Below are 16,315 nucleotides of genomic sequence, written 5' to 3' on the forward strand. Positions count from 1 at the left end.
TCATCGCGTTTGGAGGAGAGAGAATGCTGAGTTGCATCCAAAAAACACCATACCTACTGTGAAGCATGGGGGTGGCAACATCATGCTTTGGGGCTGTTTCTCCGCAAAGGGACCAGGACGACTGATCCATGTACAGGACAGAATGAATGGGGCCATGTATCGTGAGATTTTGAGTGCAAACCTCCTTCCATCAGCAAGGGCATTGAAGATGAAACATGGCTGGGTCTTCCAACATGACAATGATCCCAAACATACCGCCCGGGCAACGAAGAGTGGCTTCGTAAGAAGCATTTCAAGGTCCTTGAGTGGCCAAGCCAGTCTCCAGATCTCAACCCCATGGAAAACCTTTAGAGGGAGTTGAAAGTCCGTGTTGCCCAGCGACAGCCCCAAAACATCACTGCTCTAGAGGAGATCTGCATGGAGGAATGGGCCAACATACCAGCAACAGTGTGTGCCAACCTTGTGAAGACTTACAGGAAACGTTTGACCTCTGTCATTGCCAACAAAGGATATATAACAAAGTATTGAGATGAACTTTTGATATTGACCAAATACTTATTTTCCACCATAATTTGCAAATTCTTTCCAAATCAGCCAATGTGATTGTCTGGATTTTGTTTCTCATTTTGTCTCTCATAGTTGAGGTCTACCTATGATGCCAATTACAGGCCTCTCTCATCTTTGTAAGTGGGAGAACTTGCACAATTGGTGGCTGACTAAATACTTTTTTGCCTCACTGTACTACTGGAGTGATCCTGATACATAGTACATTGCCAAGGTTGTTTCGGACAAGGCACTATGTAGCAGAAGTCAAAGGTGAAAGTGGCCACACGGGTGTTGGAAGAATTGTGCTAAAATGTTATCAGGCCACTCTGTTCGGGTGTCCCACCTTCCATTGTGATTGCCACTCTTTGTCCCCTACCCATTCCCCAAAGCACATACAAAAGGATATATGCGTATACTCTCATGTTTCTAGTTGTCTTCTGGAGGTGCAGCTTTCTTGCAGTGAGAGGCGTGGATCCATGTACTCTTTCCTTCTAGCTTCACTGAGGTGGCTGTCACCAGGAGCACCTGGAAAGGACCGTCATATCTGGGTTCCAATTTATGTTTTCGGAGAAACTTCTTGACCAAGACCCAGTCTCCAGGTTGTAAAGTGTGTGTTCCTATGTCCGCCTCAGGATCTGGAATGGAGGAGAAAACTTGCGCATGGATATTAGTCAACACACGTGCCAAAGATATCATATACAGTTCACATATAGTTGCAAGAAAAAGTATGTGAACCCCTTGGGATTACGTGGAGTTTTGCATGAATTGGGCATAAAATGTGCTCTAAATGTCATCTAAGTCAGCGTTTTTCAACCACTGTGCCGCGGCACACTAGTGTGCCGTGAGATATTGTCTGGTGTGCCGTGGGAAAAATTCCAATTTCATCTGTAACATGTGGCTTCGGCTCACAAATAGACCAATCATTAGAATCTAATGATTCAGTGGTCGGCAAGCCGCGGCTCGCGAGCCACATGCGGCTCTTTACCCAGTCTAATGCGGCTCTTCTGTGTGCCGGGCGCCTGCTCCCCTCCCTCCTCTCGGTCGGCCGCTCCCCTGCCTCCTCTCGGTTGGCAGCCCCAAAAGTCCGCGCGGACCTTTTAATCCGGCTTGCGGATGTGGCTGTCAGGATGTGTGTAGGCGGGGCAGCGTGCCGAACGTGAGGGGAGGGGAGCTAGGCTCCTCTCACAGTCCGCCCTGAAGACCCGAACGGCGCGGGAAGACAGCGAGAGGAACGCAAAAGGTAAGTGAATTGACACGGGGGACTTGGCTTACTAGAAGGGGGGGGGGGGAATAGTACTGTGGGGGATGAAATACTATATGAGGGATGAATTACTTTATGAGGGATGAAATACTATATGGGGGGATGAAATACTATATGGGGGATGAATTACTATATCAGGGATGAATTACTATATGAGGGATGAAATACTATATGGGGGGATGAAATACTATATGGGGGGATGAAATACTATATGGGGGGATGAATTACTATATGAGGGATGAAATACTATATGGGGGGATGAAATACTATATGAGGGATGAAATACTATATGGGGGATGAATTACTATATGAGGGATGAATTACTGTATGAGGGATGAAATACTATATGGGGGGATGAAATACTATATGAGGGATGAAATACTATATGAGGGGATGAAATACTATATGGGGGGATGAAATACTATATGGGGGATGAAATACTATATGAGGGATGAAATACTATATGAGGGATGAAATACTATATGAGGGATGAATTACTATATGAGGGATGAAATACTATATGGGGGGATGAAATACTATATGGGGGGATGAAATACTATATGGGGGGATGAAATACTATATGAGGGATGAATTACTATATGAGGGATGAAATACTATATGGGGGGATGAAATACTATATGGGGGGATGAAATACTATATGAGGGATGAATTACTATATGGGGGGATGAAATACTATATGAGGGATGAATTACTATATGAGGGATGAAATACTATATGAGGGATGAAATACTATATGGGGGGATGAAATACTATATGAGGGATGAAATACTATATGGGGGGATGAAATACTATATGAGGGATGAAATACTATATGAGGGATGAATTACTATATGGGGGATGAAATACTATATGGGGGATGAAATACTATATGGGGGATGAAATACTATATGGGGGATGAAATACTATACGGGGGATGAAATACTATACGGGGGATGAAATACTATACGAGGGATGAAATACTATACGGGGGATGAATTGCTATGGGGGATGAATTACTATATGGGGGATGAATTACTATGGGGGATGAATTACTATATGGAGGATGAATTACTATATGGGGGATGAATTACTATATGGGGGATGAATTACTATGGGGGATGAATTACTATGGGGGATGAATTACACTATGGGGGATGAATTACACTATGGGGGATGAATTACTATATGGGGGATGAATTACTATGGGGGATGAATTACTATATGGGGGATGAATTACTATATGGGGGATTAATTACTATGGGGGATGAATTACTATATGGGGGATTAATTACTATGGGGGATGAATTACTATGGGGGATGAATTACTATATGGGGGATTAATTACTATGGGGGATGAATTACTATGGGGGATGAATTACTATATGGAGGATGAATTACTATGGGGGATGAATTACTATATGGGGGATTAATTACTATGGGGGATGAATTACTATATGGGGGATTAATTACTATGCTTACTATGGGGGAATATTACTATACTTACTATGGATGACACATACACATCATTCATCTACTCTTGGTCCGGCCCCCGGGTCCAATTATAAAATACTTTATTATTTCATAATAAAGTAATTATAAAATAATTTCTTTGTGTTTGATTCCTATTCAAGAGAATTACTTTATATATAGTCAATATAGGCACAGAGGTAAATTTTTTTAACATTTTCTAATGGTGGTGTGCCTCGTGATTTTTTTCATGAAAAAAGTGTGCCTTTGCACAAAAAAGGTTGAAAAACACTGATCTAAGTCACAACAATAGAAGAACACAGTCTGCTGAACATAATACTACACAAACATTAGATGTTGTCATGGTTTAATTGCACATAACATGTAAACATTCACAGTGCAGGGAGGAAAAAGTATGTGAGGCCCTAGCTTAATGACTTCTCCCAGAGCTAATTGGAGCCAGGAGTGAGCCAACCTTGACTCCAATCAGTGTGATGTGTTGCTGACAGCTGTCCTGCCCTTAAAAAACACACACCTGTTTTGGGTTTACTGGTTTCAAGAAGCACTGTCTGATGTGAACCATGCCTCGCAGAAAAGAGCTCTCAGAAGACCTACGATCAAGAATTGTTGACTTGCATGAAGCTGGAAAGGGTTACAAAAGTATCTCCAAAAGCCTTGATGTTCGTGTGTCCACGGTAAGACAGACTGTCTACAAATGGAGAAAGTTTAGCACTGTTGCTACTCTCCCTAGGCGTGGTCATCCTGTAAAAATGATTGCAAGAGCACAGCGCAGAATGCTGCATGAGGTAAAGAAGAATCCCAGAGTGTCAGCTAAAGACCTACAGAAATCTCTGGCACATGCTAACATTTTTGTTGACACATCTACAATAAGGAAAACATTAAACAAGAATGGAGTACATGGGAGGACACCACGGAGGAAGCCATTGCTGTCCAAAAAGAATATTGCAGCACGTTTGAAGTTTGCAAAAGAGCACCTGGATGTTCCACAGCACTACTGGCAAAATATACTGTGGACAGATGAAACCAAGATTGAGTTGTTTGGGAAGAACACACAACACTGTGTGGAGAAAAAAAGGCACAGCACACCAACATCAAAACCTCATCCCCACTGTAAAACATGGCGGAGGGAGCATCATAGTTTGGGGCTGCTTTGCTGCCTCAGGGCCTGGGCGGATTGTTGTCATTGATGGGAAAATGAATTCCAGAGTTTATCAAGACATTTTGCAGGAAAACGTACGACCATCTGTCTGCCAACTGAAGCCCCGCAGAGGATGGGTGATGCAACAGGACAATGACCCAAAGCATACAATTAATTCAACAAAACAATGGCTGCAACAGCACAGAATACGCCTTCTGGAGTGGCCCAGTCAGAGTCCTGACCTCAACCCAATTGAAATGCTGTGGCATGACATTAAGAGAGCAATTCACACCAGACATCCCAAGAATATTGCTACACTGAAACAGTTTTTTGAAGAGGAGTGGTCCAAAATTACTCCAGATCGTTGTGAACGTCTGATCTGCAACTACAGGAAACGTTTGGTTGAGGTTATTGCTGCCAAAGGAGGGTCAACCAGTTAAGTCCAAAGGTTCACATACTTTTTCCTCCCTGCACTGTGAATGTTTACATGTTATGTGCAATTAAACCATGGCAACATCTAATGTTTGTGTAGTAGTATGTTCAGCAGACTGTGTTCTTCTATTGTTGTGACTTTAGATGACTTTCAGAACACATTTTATGCCCAATTCATGCAAAACTCCACGTAATCCCAAGGGGTTCACATACTTTTTCTTGCAACTGTACTTTGTCAATGAATCAGACTGCAATTGTATTTGTTGAGGATAGTAGGTACCCAGTCTAGGGGCGGACCCAAACAAAATCTCATAGGGAGACAACCCATGACTTCCCCTTGGTGTGTATCTAACACTGAAAAGAGCAATAGACAAACTGTCCAGCCATCCCATGCCTACCTCTTGGGCCATTTTTAACATTCTGGACTTCAGGACCCCATTCAGGCGCTCTACCTTCCCACTACTCTGGGGATGATAGGGTGTGTGAAACGGAAGTGTGACCCCCCCCCCCCAGAGCCCCCCAGATCTCTTTTGTGACATTGGCAGTAAAAGTCGGTCCCTGATCGCTTTCAACCACCTCGGGCACCCCATATCTGCAGACTATCTCCGTGAGCAGCTTCTTGGCAGTGGTTCTTGCCGTCTGGTTGGTTACTGCGAACGCCTCTGGCCATCCTGAGAACATATCCACCACCACTAGGGCATATTCAAATCGTCCACTTTTTGGCAACAGGATATGGTCTATCTGGATCCTCTGAAATGGATATAGTGCCTTGGCCAGATGTTTGCTTGGAGGTTTCTCATGTCTTCCAGGGTTGCACTTGGCACACACAACACAAGACTTACAGAATCTGTCTGTGTAAGCCGTAATTCCGGCTGCCACATAGTATTTATTGATCAAAGAGTTCATTAGCATCTTGGACAGGTGTGATGCTCCATGTGCCCACTGCACTGTAGCCGGATATAAGGATCTGGGAAGCAAAACCTTCTTCCCCACCACCTACAACCTTTTGTCCTCAACTGCTCCTTTCTGTATCCATTCCTTCCTTTCTTCTTCTAAAGCGTTATCCTGGGCTTCCTGGAGTTGGTTGTCCTTGGGCTGATGAATTAACACAGGCACCACCTCACTGCACATCTCTTCATCCTCTTCCTGCTCCCTGACCGCAGCTTGCTTAGCAGCCATGTCTGCCAGATGATTTCCTTTTGCTTCCATAGTGGTCAATTTACCGTGGGCCTTCACCTTCAGTATGGCCACTTGAGCTGGTAGTAACAGTGCTTCCATAAGGCGGTTGATCGCCTTTTCATGCTTTACAGGAGTCCCAGCTGCCGTGACGAAGCACCTCATTTTCCAGATTAGGTCAAAGTCAAGTGCAACCCCCAGTGCATATCTGGAGTCCGTGTAAATGTTAGCTGTCTTTCCTTTTGTTAATTCACAGGCTTTGGTGAGAGCCCTTAGTTCAGCCTCTTGTGCAGTCATAAAAGGTGGAAGAGGTCTAGTTGCAGTACCATTGTGTCTGTAGTCACAGCATATCCATTGTGGTAGGTGCCAGCATTATCTGCAAAGCGGGATCCATCCACAAAGAGTAGGATTTGATAGGGGAGTATCATGGACTGTTGGTAGGTGTGTAGTTTCTGCCTGCATAAGTTCCAAACAGTCATGTGCCACATCCTCTGGTGCCATGTCTTCGGTGTCTTCTTCTGTTTCTTTTACCCCCCCGGAAGAGGAAGAGTTGCAGGGTTTATTTGGGTGCATCTGACCAGGGTGACATGATCAGGTAAAAGGAGGGAGCCTTGCAGTCGCAGATGCCTGGCGGCAGATAAATGTTTTGGTTGGGTTTGGTTCAGTATTGCGGTAATGTCATGGGGGGCCAGAAGTGTGAGTGGATGTCCTAAGACCAAGTCTGCCGTTTTATCCAGGAGAAGATGAGCAGCAAAGACAGCCCTCAGACAGGAAGGACCACCCCGTGCAACCGGGTCTAGCCTGCAGGAGTAATAACCCAGAGGCCGGAGGCGACCCCCATGGCGTTGTGCCAGAACTCCTGTTGCATGTCCCTCAGCGACAAAGAGTTTGAAGGGCTCATCATAATCTGGTAGACCTAGTGCAGGTGCAGTGGAAATGGCCTTTTTCAGGCGATGGAAGTCAAGTACAGCTTCTTCTGTCAGGAAGAAGGGTTCAGATTTCAGGGCATCATTAAGGGATTGCATCAAGATGGAGGCTTTTGGGATCCAGGAACGACAATAGGAAACAACCCTAGGAAAGCATGCAGGGCTTTTGGTCCCTGAGGTATTGGGACATTCTGGATAGCCCGTACTCTATCCGGTGTGAGCGACGAGTGGCTTGGGAAATGCAATGTCCCAAGAAGATGACAGAAGTTTGGCACCACTGTAACTTGTCCTTGGAAACCTTGCAGCCCTGTTCAGCCAGGTGGTGAAGGCTCAGAGAGGCGATTTTTCCTTCAGAGTGGTTGGTGGCACATAGGAGCAAGTCGTCCACGTATTGGAGCACTATGACTTCCGGGTGTGACTGTTGCCAGGTGCTGAGGATGGTTGCCATGGCCTTTGTAAATTGGCTTGGCAAATTCTGGGCCCCTTGGGGCATAACTCTCCAGGTATACTGTCGGCCGGCATGGGTAAAGGCGAAGAGGTACATGCAGGAGGGGTCCAGTGGGGCACTGAAGAAGGCATTTGCCAAGTCAATAACTGTGAACACTTGGGCTGTGGGAGGTACCCCTGCAAGCAGGGTGTGGGGGTTTGGCACAATGGGGGTTTCCAAAATAGTTGCCTCATTGACTGCTCTCAGATCTTGAACCATGCGATATTTGGTGGGCTCACCCTTTGGAGTTCTTTTCTTCACTGGAAAAAGGGGTGTATTGCATGGGGACACACAAGGAATTAATGCCCCGTTTTCCAGAAGTATATTGACTTGTTTGGAGATGGCGTCCATCTGGGCCTGCTTCAGAGGGTATTGAGGCTTCCTTGGCAATGGTGCTCCAGGCTTAAGCTGGACTAACACTGGAGTAACTTTCAGATGGCAAATATCCTCAGGGCCGGTGGGCCAAAGAGTGAGTGGCAGTTCCTGTAAGGCCTGTTCTACATGGTCTGGCAAGGGGCGGCCTGAAACTTCCGGTAGAGACATCATCAGTGGTAATGAACACAGAGCCGAGGTGTCCTCCTCTCCCAAGGGGGTGGAGAGCTGAATGGTGCCATCTAGTTGGTAGGATATAGTTGCTTGCAACCTGGATAAGACATCAGCTCCCAGTAGATTCAACGGGCAAGTGTTTGACACCACAAAACGAGACAGAAGATTGGGTAAGGTGCCGATATGTAGAGGTTTTGTAAGCCAACTGCGTTGTGGGCAGCCGTCTACTCCAATGCAGGAGACATCAATGTTTGAGAGGTATGTTTCATTGGGTAGATCTTCTCTCTGTAAAACGCTTCTGGCTGCACCTGTGTCCACTAAGAATTGTGTAGGATGTCCCTCAATGGGAACAGTGACCTTTGCTAGGGGCCCACTAGCACAATATCCATGAGAAGAAACTGTCATAAGGGGAATGGACACAGGCTTGCCCCTCTCCTATTGGAGAAGGTTCAGATGTTCTTGGGTAGGACCTGTCCGTGGGTGTCCTGGAGGCGGTGGAGGTGGTGGCATTGCAGACTCTTCCCACCCTGAGTTGTAGTCATTGAGTCGCCGTGAACGTCTGGGAGCTCTACATTCCCTTCTGAAATGTCCTGGTTTTCCACAGTTGAAGCAAACAAGTGGGTTTCTTCTGGGGACCTGCTCTCCAGCTGACAAAATGAGTGGTGTCGGCTTCCGGGTCGTCTGGGCCGCTTCCAGACCTTTTGCCACCAGCAGTAGTATATGCAGGCTAAGGGTGCGATATTCCGGGTGGGCGACTATAAAACCCTTGCGGACAGACTCCTTTAGTCCTGATACAAATGCAGAGGCCAACATTTGGGTATGTACCTTGTTATGGACACTGAATCCCAGGTCTGTAAAAACCTGTGTTAGTCTGGTATGGAATTTTTCCACCGACTCAGTCTTGTCTTGGGTAAAGTCCTGCAACGTGGTGGCCTGGTCCGCCAGTCTCTCTCTGGCCCACTGCTGCAACTGGTCGCAGAAGGAAATTCCCGAGGCATAAGTGGTGTCCTCATTTGGCTTTACTCTGGTGAGGTCCTTTTCCATTATAGGCCAATATGCATCCCCAGCCTTGATCTCACACAGACTGACTAAATCCCTCCAGGCTGTGGAATAGGTCTTATGGATCTGGGCTATGCGCCAGTAAAAAGGCATCGGGTGTTTCTCCGGGTCCGGGAGAGTTGTGACCAGTGCGGAGGCTTGGGATGGAGTGAAGGCCACATACAGTGGGGATCGAAAGTTTGGGCACCCCAGCTAAAAATTTGTATTAATGTGCATAAAGAAGCCAAGGAAAGATGAAAAAATCTCCAAAAGGCATCAAATTACAGATTAGACATTCTTTTAATATGTCAACAAAAGTTAGATTTTATTTCCATCATTTACACTTTCAAAATAACAGAAAACAAAAAAATGGCGTCTGCAAAAGTTTGGGCACCCTGCAGAATTTATAGCATGCACTGCCCCCTTTGCAAAGCTGAGACCTGCCAGTGTAATGGATTGTTCTCAATCATCGTCTGGGAAGACCAGGTTATGTCAATCTCAAAGGTTTTAAATGCCCAGACTCATCTGACCTTGCCCCAACAATCAGCACCATGGGTTCTTCTAAGCAGTTGTCTAGAAAACTGAAACTGAAATGCACATTAATACAAATTTTTAGCTGGGGTGCCCAAACTTTCGATCCCCACTGTACATGATAGGAGCATCAGGTAGGTTGGGCGCCGGGCGGGGATGGTCTTCTTTAAGATCCTTGGGCATGATAGACAGGATTGTGGTGGTGAGTGGAAGAAAAGGGATGGGGTGCTGAGTCTGCTCCCATTCCAGACTCATACATAGATAATTTTTGGCGTTGGGGTTCTGTGGTTCGGGGAAGTTAAATGAGTGGTTTGCTTTCTGGACTATGGCCTTCTGAGAACAGATCATCCCGTTGGGAACAAATGGAAACAGCATCATCCTCTCGGGTGCCCTGACGGACTGCCGCGGCCACTGTCTTTTCTTGAGCCCATCCTCTTCTGTCTGGCAGACAGGTCGGGGTCACCACATCTGTAAAATTCCTGCCGGCCATTTTGTGGGTGTCTTCAGTTCAAATTGGTCTGAAACCTCTGTTCGTTTTGGTGGTGGTACTACAGGCATTAGGGGTGTGTATGATGTATCGGTGTGCTAGGCCCAGAGACAACATGGCTTCCAGTGGCCTCACTTGGCGCCGCCATCTTTGATGAGGGCGGAAGGGGCGGGGCCGGAGGCGGAAATGGAGTTGACTGAGTTGGAAGCATCGGATGTTGCATAGTCAGCTTCCGGTCACATCCCTTGCAAATCTCCTCCCACCCCGGATTCTTAACTGAACACCCCTTACATATCCGTTTTTGACTACACGGTATGCAAAAATCTGAACTCTCGGGTGGGGCCTTCCTGTATTTCCACATGCCTCGCACCTCCAGGACCGGCCATCATCATGGGGGGTGGCGCCTTGCCAAGCGTGTCTCCTTTCCTGTAATATACATATACAACTCCCCCGTCCTGATTCAGCTTTTGCTCCACCCACCCCTCCTTATGTAGGGTGCGGGCCACATTAAACCAAGTTTCTGCTGTCTTTAACATGTTATGCTTCATTAGAAGCCCTTTCTTCTCTTTACACAGTTTCCTCCAATCCCCCGCCTGCAATCTTCCTCCGTTTACATGTTCCACCCAGTTTGTTTAACTTTCCCAACTTTTTTACATACTCTCCTCCCTCTCTCTCCTCCACCAGTTCACAAGCAAATGAACTGTTCTCTGGCTTTGTAAGTTTCTGTCCCATTTTGTTTTACTTCCCTCCCGGGGACCCTAAGGTGAACCCCAAAGCCGTCACTCTCTCTTGTTCTGAGAGTGCTGTGTCGTGAGACGGTTTAAACCGAGCCCACGCAGCACCTCCCCCCCCCCCCCCCCGCTTCTCCTCCAGTGACTTCCCTATTTTTCCAGCTCCACTGAGTAATGTACATTAACCCTGTAAACCAATATATCAGGAGCTACGATACAAGTGTCACTGTACTACTACTTGTACTACTTTCACCAATCCCCATTCTCCTTCATGTACACCAAACATTAATCCACATACACAGTGTGACCATGACATAGTATTTCAAACACGCCTGTTGGGAGTAAAATTTTTAATTCTTCCCTACAAGACCAATCCCTGGCTGTGGTTTTTTTCCCTCGTGTCGCCATTACTGCGACTGCGAGTCCCCTCGTGTCGTCATTACTGCGACTGCGAGTTCCCCAGCACCCTCTCTCCAATCAGGGCGTATTCTGTCCACTCCTGATGAGGAATATTGTGCCGTGATTCTCCCCTCTCTCACAGGCGCATCAGCAACAACCAATCACACTGGTACACACAGACAACACAAAAGACAAGACATATCACACTGGTAGATGACGTTACACAGACAGGTGGGTTCAAAGGAAGTCCGGGCAAGTACCTGTCCTTTGCTGACCAACGGACAGCCAGACGGGTGAGTAGTCCCGCTGGGCAATTCCAGACTACGCAGGTAAGGAATTATTAAACATAAAAAATCACTTACCGCTTGAGGAGGTGATCAGTCTCCGAGTCTGGAATGCTCCATGGTCCCCTCATCCACTCTCGGTCGGCTGGTCCAGTGTTCAGAAAACCCGGGCCCCACGCGTTGGTGCGCCAAAATGTACTTTAGTCCCAGGACCAACTGCTTTGCCAGCTCCACATACACTTGAGGCATTTGGCTAGAGGTCAAGGCTTGTCAAAGAACTTTGGCCTATTTGGACAGTGTCTGAGATACCAGGGCCATAGCCAGCATGGGTCAGAGTGCTGCTGCTTCCGCCCTTCCGGGCTACTGCGATTTGCAGGGTCCTTTAAAGGAGGGGGTTTCCTAAACCAGTATCACTGTGGCCATGTTATGCCGGGATATAGGAGGGTCCACTACAGGAGGAGAGGTCCACTTCTTTAGAAAGGCTTTCTCAAAAGGGTAACATACTGCAAAGCGATTAGCGAGATGCTTTGGATGACCCCAGGCCTTCTAAACAAATTTGTCAAAACATGCAGGCTAAAAGAAAACCTTAGCAGCCCTGGGTATCAGTTGTGCACACCAAAGGGGACAGGTACCATATCAGACACCCTTGTGGAGTCTTTAATTTTAGATGTCTCCCACACTGTATCAACAAGAACGGTGACAAGCGCCTCCTCGTGTACAGTGAAGAGGTGGAGGACCCATCCTCCCCGTTCGAGGAATCTAGGGATACGTCATCTGCATCCGCAGAAAAAGCAAAACCAGAGCCCAACTCAGGCTCAGAACCAGTGCTCAGGAAGATGGTGATGGTGTGGAGGTTAGTGGCTTCTTACTCGCCTTGTTTCTGAATACTACCTCCATGCGGGAGACCAACAGCTCCAGGACAGGCGATGGTGCATCTACAGGAACAAAAAGGACCTGCCACCTCCAGGAGGGGGTCCGGAGGGGATGTGTGCTCCTGAGACTCCATAGGGACCACACGACCAGTTGGGGTGCGCAACCAGGGACCCCAGAAGATACTAAGGCAGGACTACCCACAGGCTGCCCAGCAGACAGAGAGAAGCCTCCGGCTCACCACAGGCTGCAAGGACAGTCATTTTGGTCTCAGGCAAAATGGTGACCATGGCTCCAAAAACATGGCCACCAGCCAAACAGAGCCACACGTCGGCCACATATCTGCTCACAGGACCTGGCAGGGAGGCAGAAATTCCCATGAGTTCCCCAGGGGAACCCGTGGGCACCAGAGCAGCAGACAGGACAGAGGACCATAACAGGAGAAACAAGAAAAGGGTGGCTCAGGAACCTTCGAAAGCCGAAATGCGTGACCCGGCCAGAACCTGCTCTCAGATGCACCAATCACCTGGAAAGCTGGGGGGGTAGGGAGGAGAGGACCCCCCCCAGCCACCCCAGGGAATACCCACGCCCCAAACCGCATCCAGAGCTAGAAGGGAGGGCATCTACTTACCTATACAGTGGAGCGTGCTGGTAAGGCTTCCATGACAGACCCTCCTCTCCACCAAAGTGAGGGGCTGTTGGCCTGGGTAGCACTGTGACATGGACTACAGGCATCCGTTCATATGTGTCTCCAAGAGACAGATTTTCAGGGTCATTTTAGTTTAAAAAAAAAAGTCACACTTGTGAAAGTGGGGTTCATCCAGAGGGATCATCTGTCCAACTCATTGAGAAGATATTTTATCTGTATGAGAATATGTCATAATTTGAATCATAGAAAGCATCTGTCATAATTTTTAATTCGTAGAGGTTCTGACAATGTTATACTTACCTGCTCTGTGCAATGGTTTTGCACAGAGTAGCCAAATTCTCCTCTTCATGGGTCCCCTGTCGGCGCTCCTGGCCCCTCCCCCTTTGAGTTCCCCTTTAGCAAGCATCTTTCTGTGGAGGCACTCATGCAGATTCATTCCCGAGCCACACTGTGTGTGTCCATTGACACAGAGTAGCTCAGCCTCTCCCTAGCTCCCTCCTCACAGGCTGTGATTGACAGCAGCTAATGGCTCCTGCTGCTACCTCCATGGCCAGTGAGGAGAGAGTTGATAGGGCCACTGCTTTCAGGCACTGGATTAGGATTGGGCTCAGGTAAGTATAAGGGGGGCTGGGTGAGGGCTGTTTACAAAAAGTGTCTTACATTAGTGCAGAAAGTGAATTAGGGTAAAAAAACATTCTGCCTTTAGAACCACTTTAACTAGTGAGAATGAGAACTGATATGAGGTTTTTTTATTTGTATCTTCTGTATTTTAGGCAGAGAAAGATTCTACATCTACCGACCCCTACTACTGCCTGTCTGACTTCATTCCCCCTCTGGATTCTGGGATACATGACTACCTAGGTGTTTTTGCAGTAGCCATTTTTGGTGTGGAGGACCTGAGCAAAGCTTATGAGCTCAAGGGGGATGACTACAGTAGTATCATGCTCAAAGCCCTGGGGGACAGGCTAGCTGAGGTAAGCAATAGAGAGATGCAATCTAAAGCTGAACTCTCACCAAACAGCATGTGAAATACACACTTGAAATGTATACAGTACAAATGAACTGTTTTACCTGCCAAAATATTTGTATTTATCCATTTTGTGATTCACGCACCTATTCTACAATGCATAGTCTAGAGCAGGAGTGGCCCTTGGAGCCCTCTGATGTGGGAATGGCCTGGGACCTTTCTAGCAGCCAGGAAAACGATGCCAGCAGAGATTGGAAGAGGAGAAGGTCAGTGTATTAAACAACACATACACTGCACTTTTGCAATGGGCATATTAGCACTTGTAAAAGGGTAACAACTATTTAGGATGCTTTCAGACTGATCTTGTTGAATGCAGGAGTTTTGGTGCAATTTCAGAAAGTGCACCACACCCAAAAAATATAATAGGAGCCAATGGAAAAGCACAGCCCACTCTCTGGAAAGCCGCAGGTGCACTGCCCTGCACCCGTGGACAAGTGTAAAAGCTGCCTAATAGCTGTTAATCATTTAATAGGTGCTAGTATGCCTATTGCAAAAGTGCAGTGTATGCGCGTCAGTGTGAAAGAACCTCATAGGGGTCTTAGGACAGTAAGGGCTCAGTTACATTTGTGGTTTGACATGTTTTTACCACCAATACCCCCCCCCCCCAACCAATGGTGTAGCATCAGAGGTCACATTGACAACCCTGTCCTATGCTCCCAGGGGGGGCTGTGTGGCCTCCCTATCACATTGGGGTTTATTTACTAAAGCTGGAGAGTGCAAAATCAGGCTTCACTCGTGCATAGAAACCAATCCGCTTCTAACCTCAGCTTGTTCAATTATGCCTTGGCAATTAAACCTGGAAGGATATTGATTTCTATGCAAAAGTGTGCCTGATTTTGCACTCTCCAGCTTTAGTAAATAAACCACATTTTATTTTACACTTGGACAGGATGGGCAGCATGTAAAGGAACTGATGCTCTCCATTTTCCTCCTGCAGTCGCTGAAAGTAGGCTTCTCATCCTCTCCCTCCTGGCATTCAGCAGCTGCAGGAGGAAAATGTTCATTATGGTATTAAAAAACAAAAACAAAAAAATCCAAATTCTGAACCATTTAATTTCACTGTGGCTCATGACCGGTTACCAAATCACTCATGTTTCCTCACTCAAGAGGTTGAACACCCCTGGTCTAGAGGGTGATAGTACTTTCTGTTCTAGTAAAGACATTCTGAGATGTAACCTTCCAGCTCTAGTCTGCTGAGGAAGAGTGGCAGCAAACTGATTAGGTAATCCCCTCCCATATTGTAAGCATGTTCCCTGTGCTGCACAGGGAATAGTAGGAAGCCAATATGAGGACACAGTTAATTATTTATACCAGATGTAATAAATAGTTTTGCTGTTTTGCCTGAAGATTACACAAAACCCACAAACATTATATATTTTCTGAAAGTGAACACCCTAGAGAATAAAAAAGTGTCAGTTCCAATTTTTTTTATCTCACACGATATTACCGCAAAGGTAATTTCAGCAAAAAACACACTAAAGTGACTTTTAGGGAAAACAAATGCAATAAATTACCCACGTTTTGGTAAAATATAAAAGACGAGGTTGCACCAAGTACATGGATATCCAACATGCCAAAAAATACATTTGTGTGTGTCTATGAAATGGTGACAAACTTTAGTACCCTATATTTTCTATAATTGATGCTTCAAAAGCCCCTATAGGTCATCAGTTTAGCGTTTTTGGAGGAGGTCTTGTGCTAGAATTATTGATCTTACTCTGGCGTGCGCATGTGTGTATCTTTTTCATGCGTAGGTACCCCGACGAGTATGTTTACGTTCATACATGCATATATGGGGGGCCTTCAACATTTTTTGGGAGGGATGTTATGTGCTTGGGTGTAACTTTTTTATGTTTTTGCAATAAAAAACATTTTTCTTACTTTTCTCTTTTCATCACGAAATTGACACAAAGTCTCCTATGTGATGATTTTTGGTGACCGGTTCTCTTTAATGAGACATGAAGGGTCTTTTATACCCTGAATGTCTCCTCTGGGCTCCACTGGATGTATCCCAGCTGGAGAAAGTGACAGCAATGACCCGGAAGTGACGTCATACATGTCACCTTCCGGGTCACAGAAAGAAGGGGAGGAGATCTACTTGCTGACACCCACCATGGTGCTCCCTGGGCCCGCAGATGGGCAAGCAGAGCCCAGATATATGACGGGAATGTACATGTAAGGGGGGCATAGTTACCGGGGGCTGTGGAAGCAATTGGCTGGCAGCGCAGCCATCCAACTGCTTCCACCTGACAGGCAGGAGCCTGCCTGTCAGTTTTGTCCATAATCCCATTGGATACAG

General features: G+C 46.6%; 1 protein-coding gene across 1 annotated transcript in view; it reads left to right on the forward strand.

Annotated features, from left to right (window-relative positions):
* Positions 1-16,315, forward strand: part of LOC149447677 (methionine synthase-like) — a 233,712-nt gene that overhangs the window by 63,272 nt on the left and 154,125 nt on the right. Inside the window, exon 4 of the mRNA XM_089652223.1 lies at positions 13,763-13,963. Within this exon, the coding sequence (XP_089508349.1) occupies positions 13,763-13,963 (201 nt within the window). The remainder of the gene's footprint in view (positions 1-13,762; positions 13,964-16,315) is intronic.

The sequence above is a fragment of the Staurois parvus genome, unplaced genomic scaffold (genome assembly GCF_062004578.1).
Source record: "Staurois parvus isolate SC_StPar_1 unplaced genomic scaffold, SC_StPar_1.0 ptg000674l, whole genome shotgun sequence".
Taxonomy (NCBI): Eukaryota; Metazoa; Chordata; class Amphibia; order Anura; family Ranidae; genus Staurois; species Staurois parvus.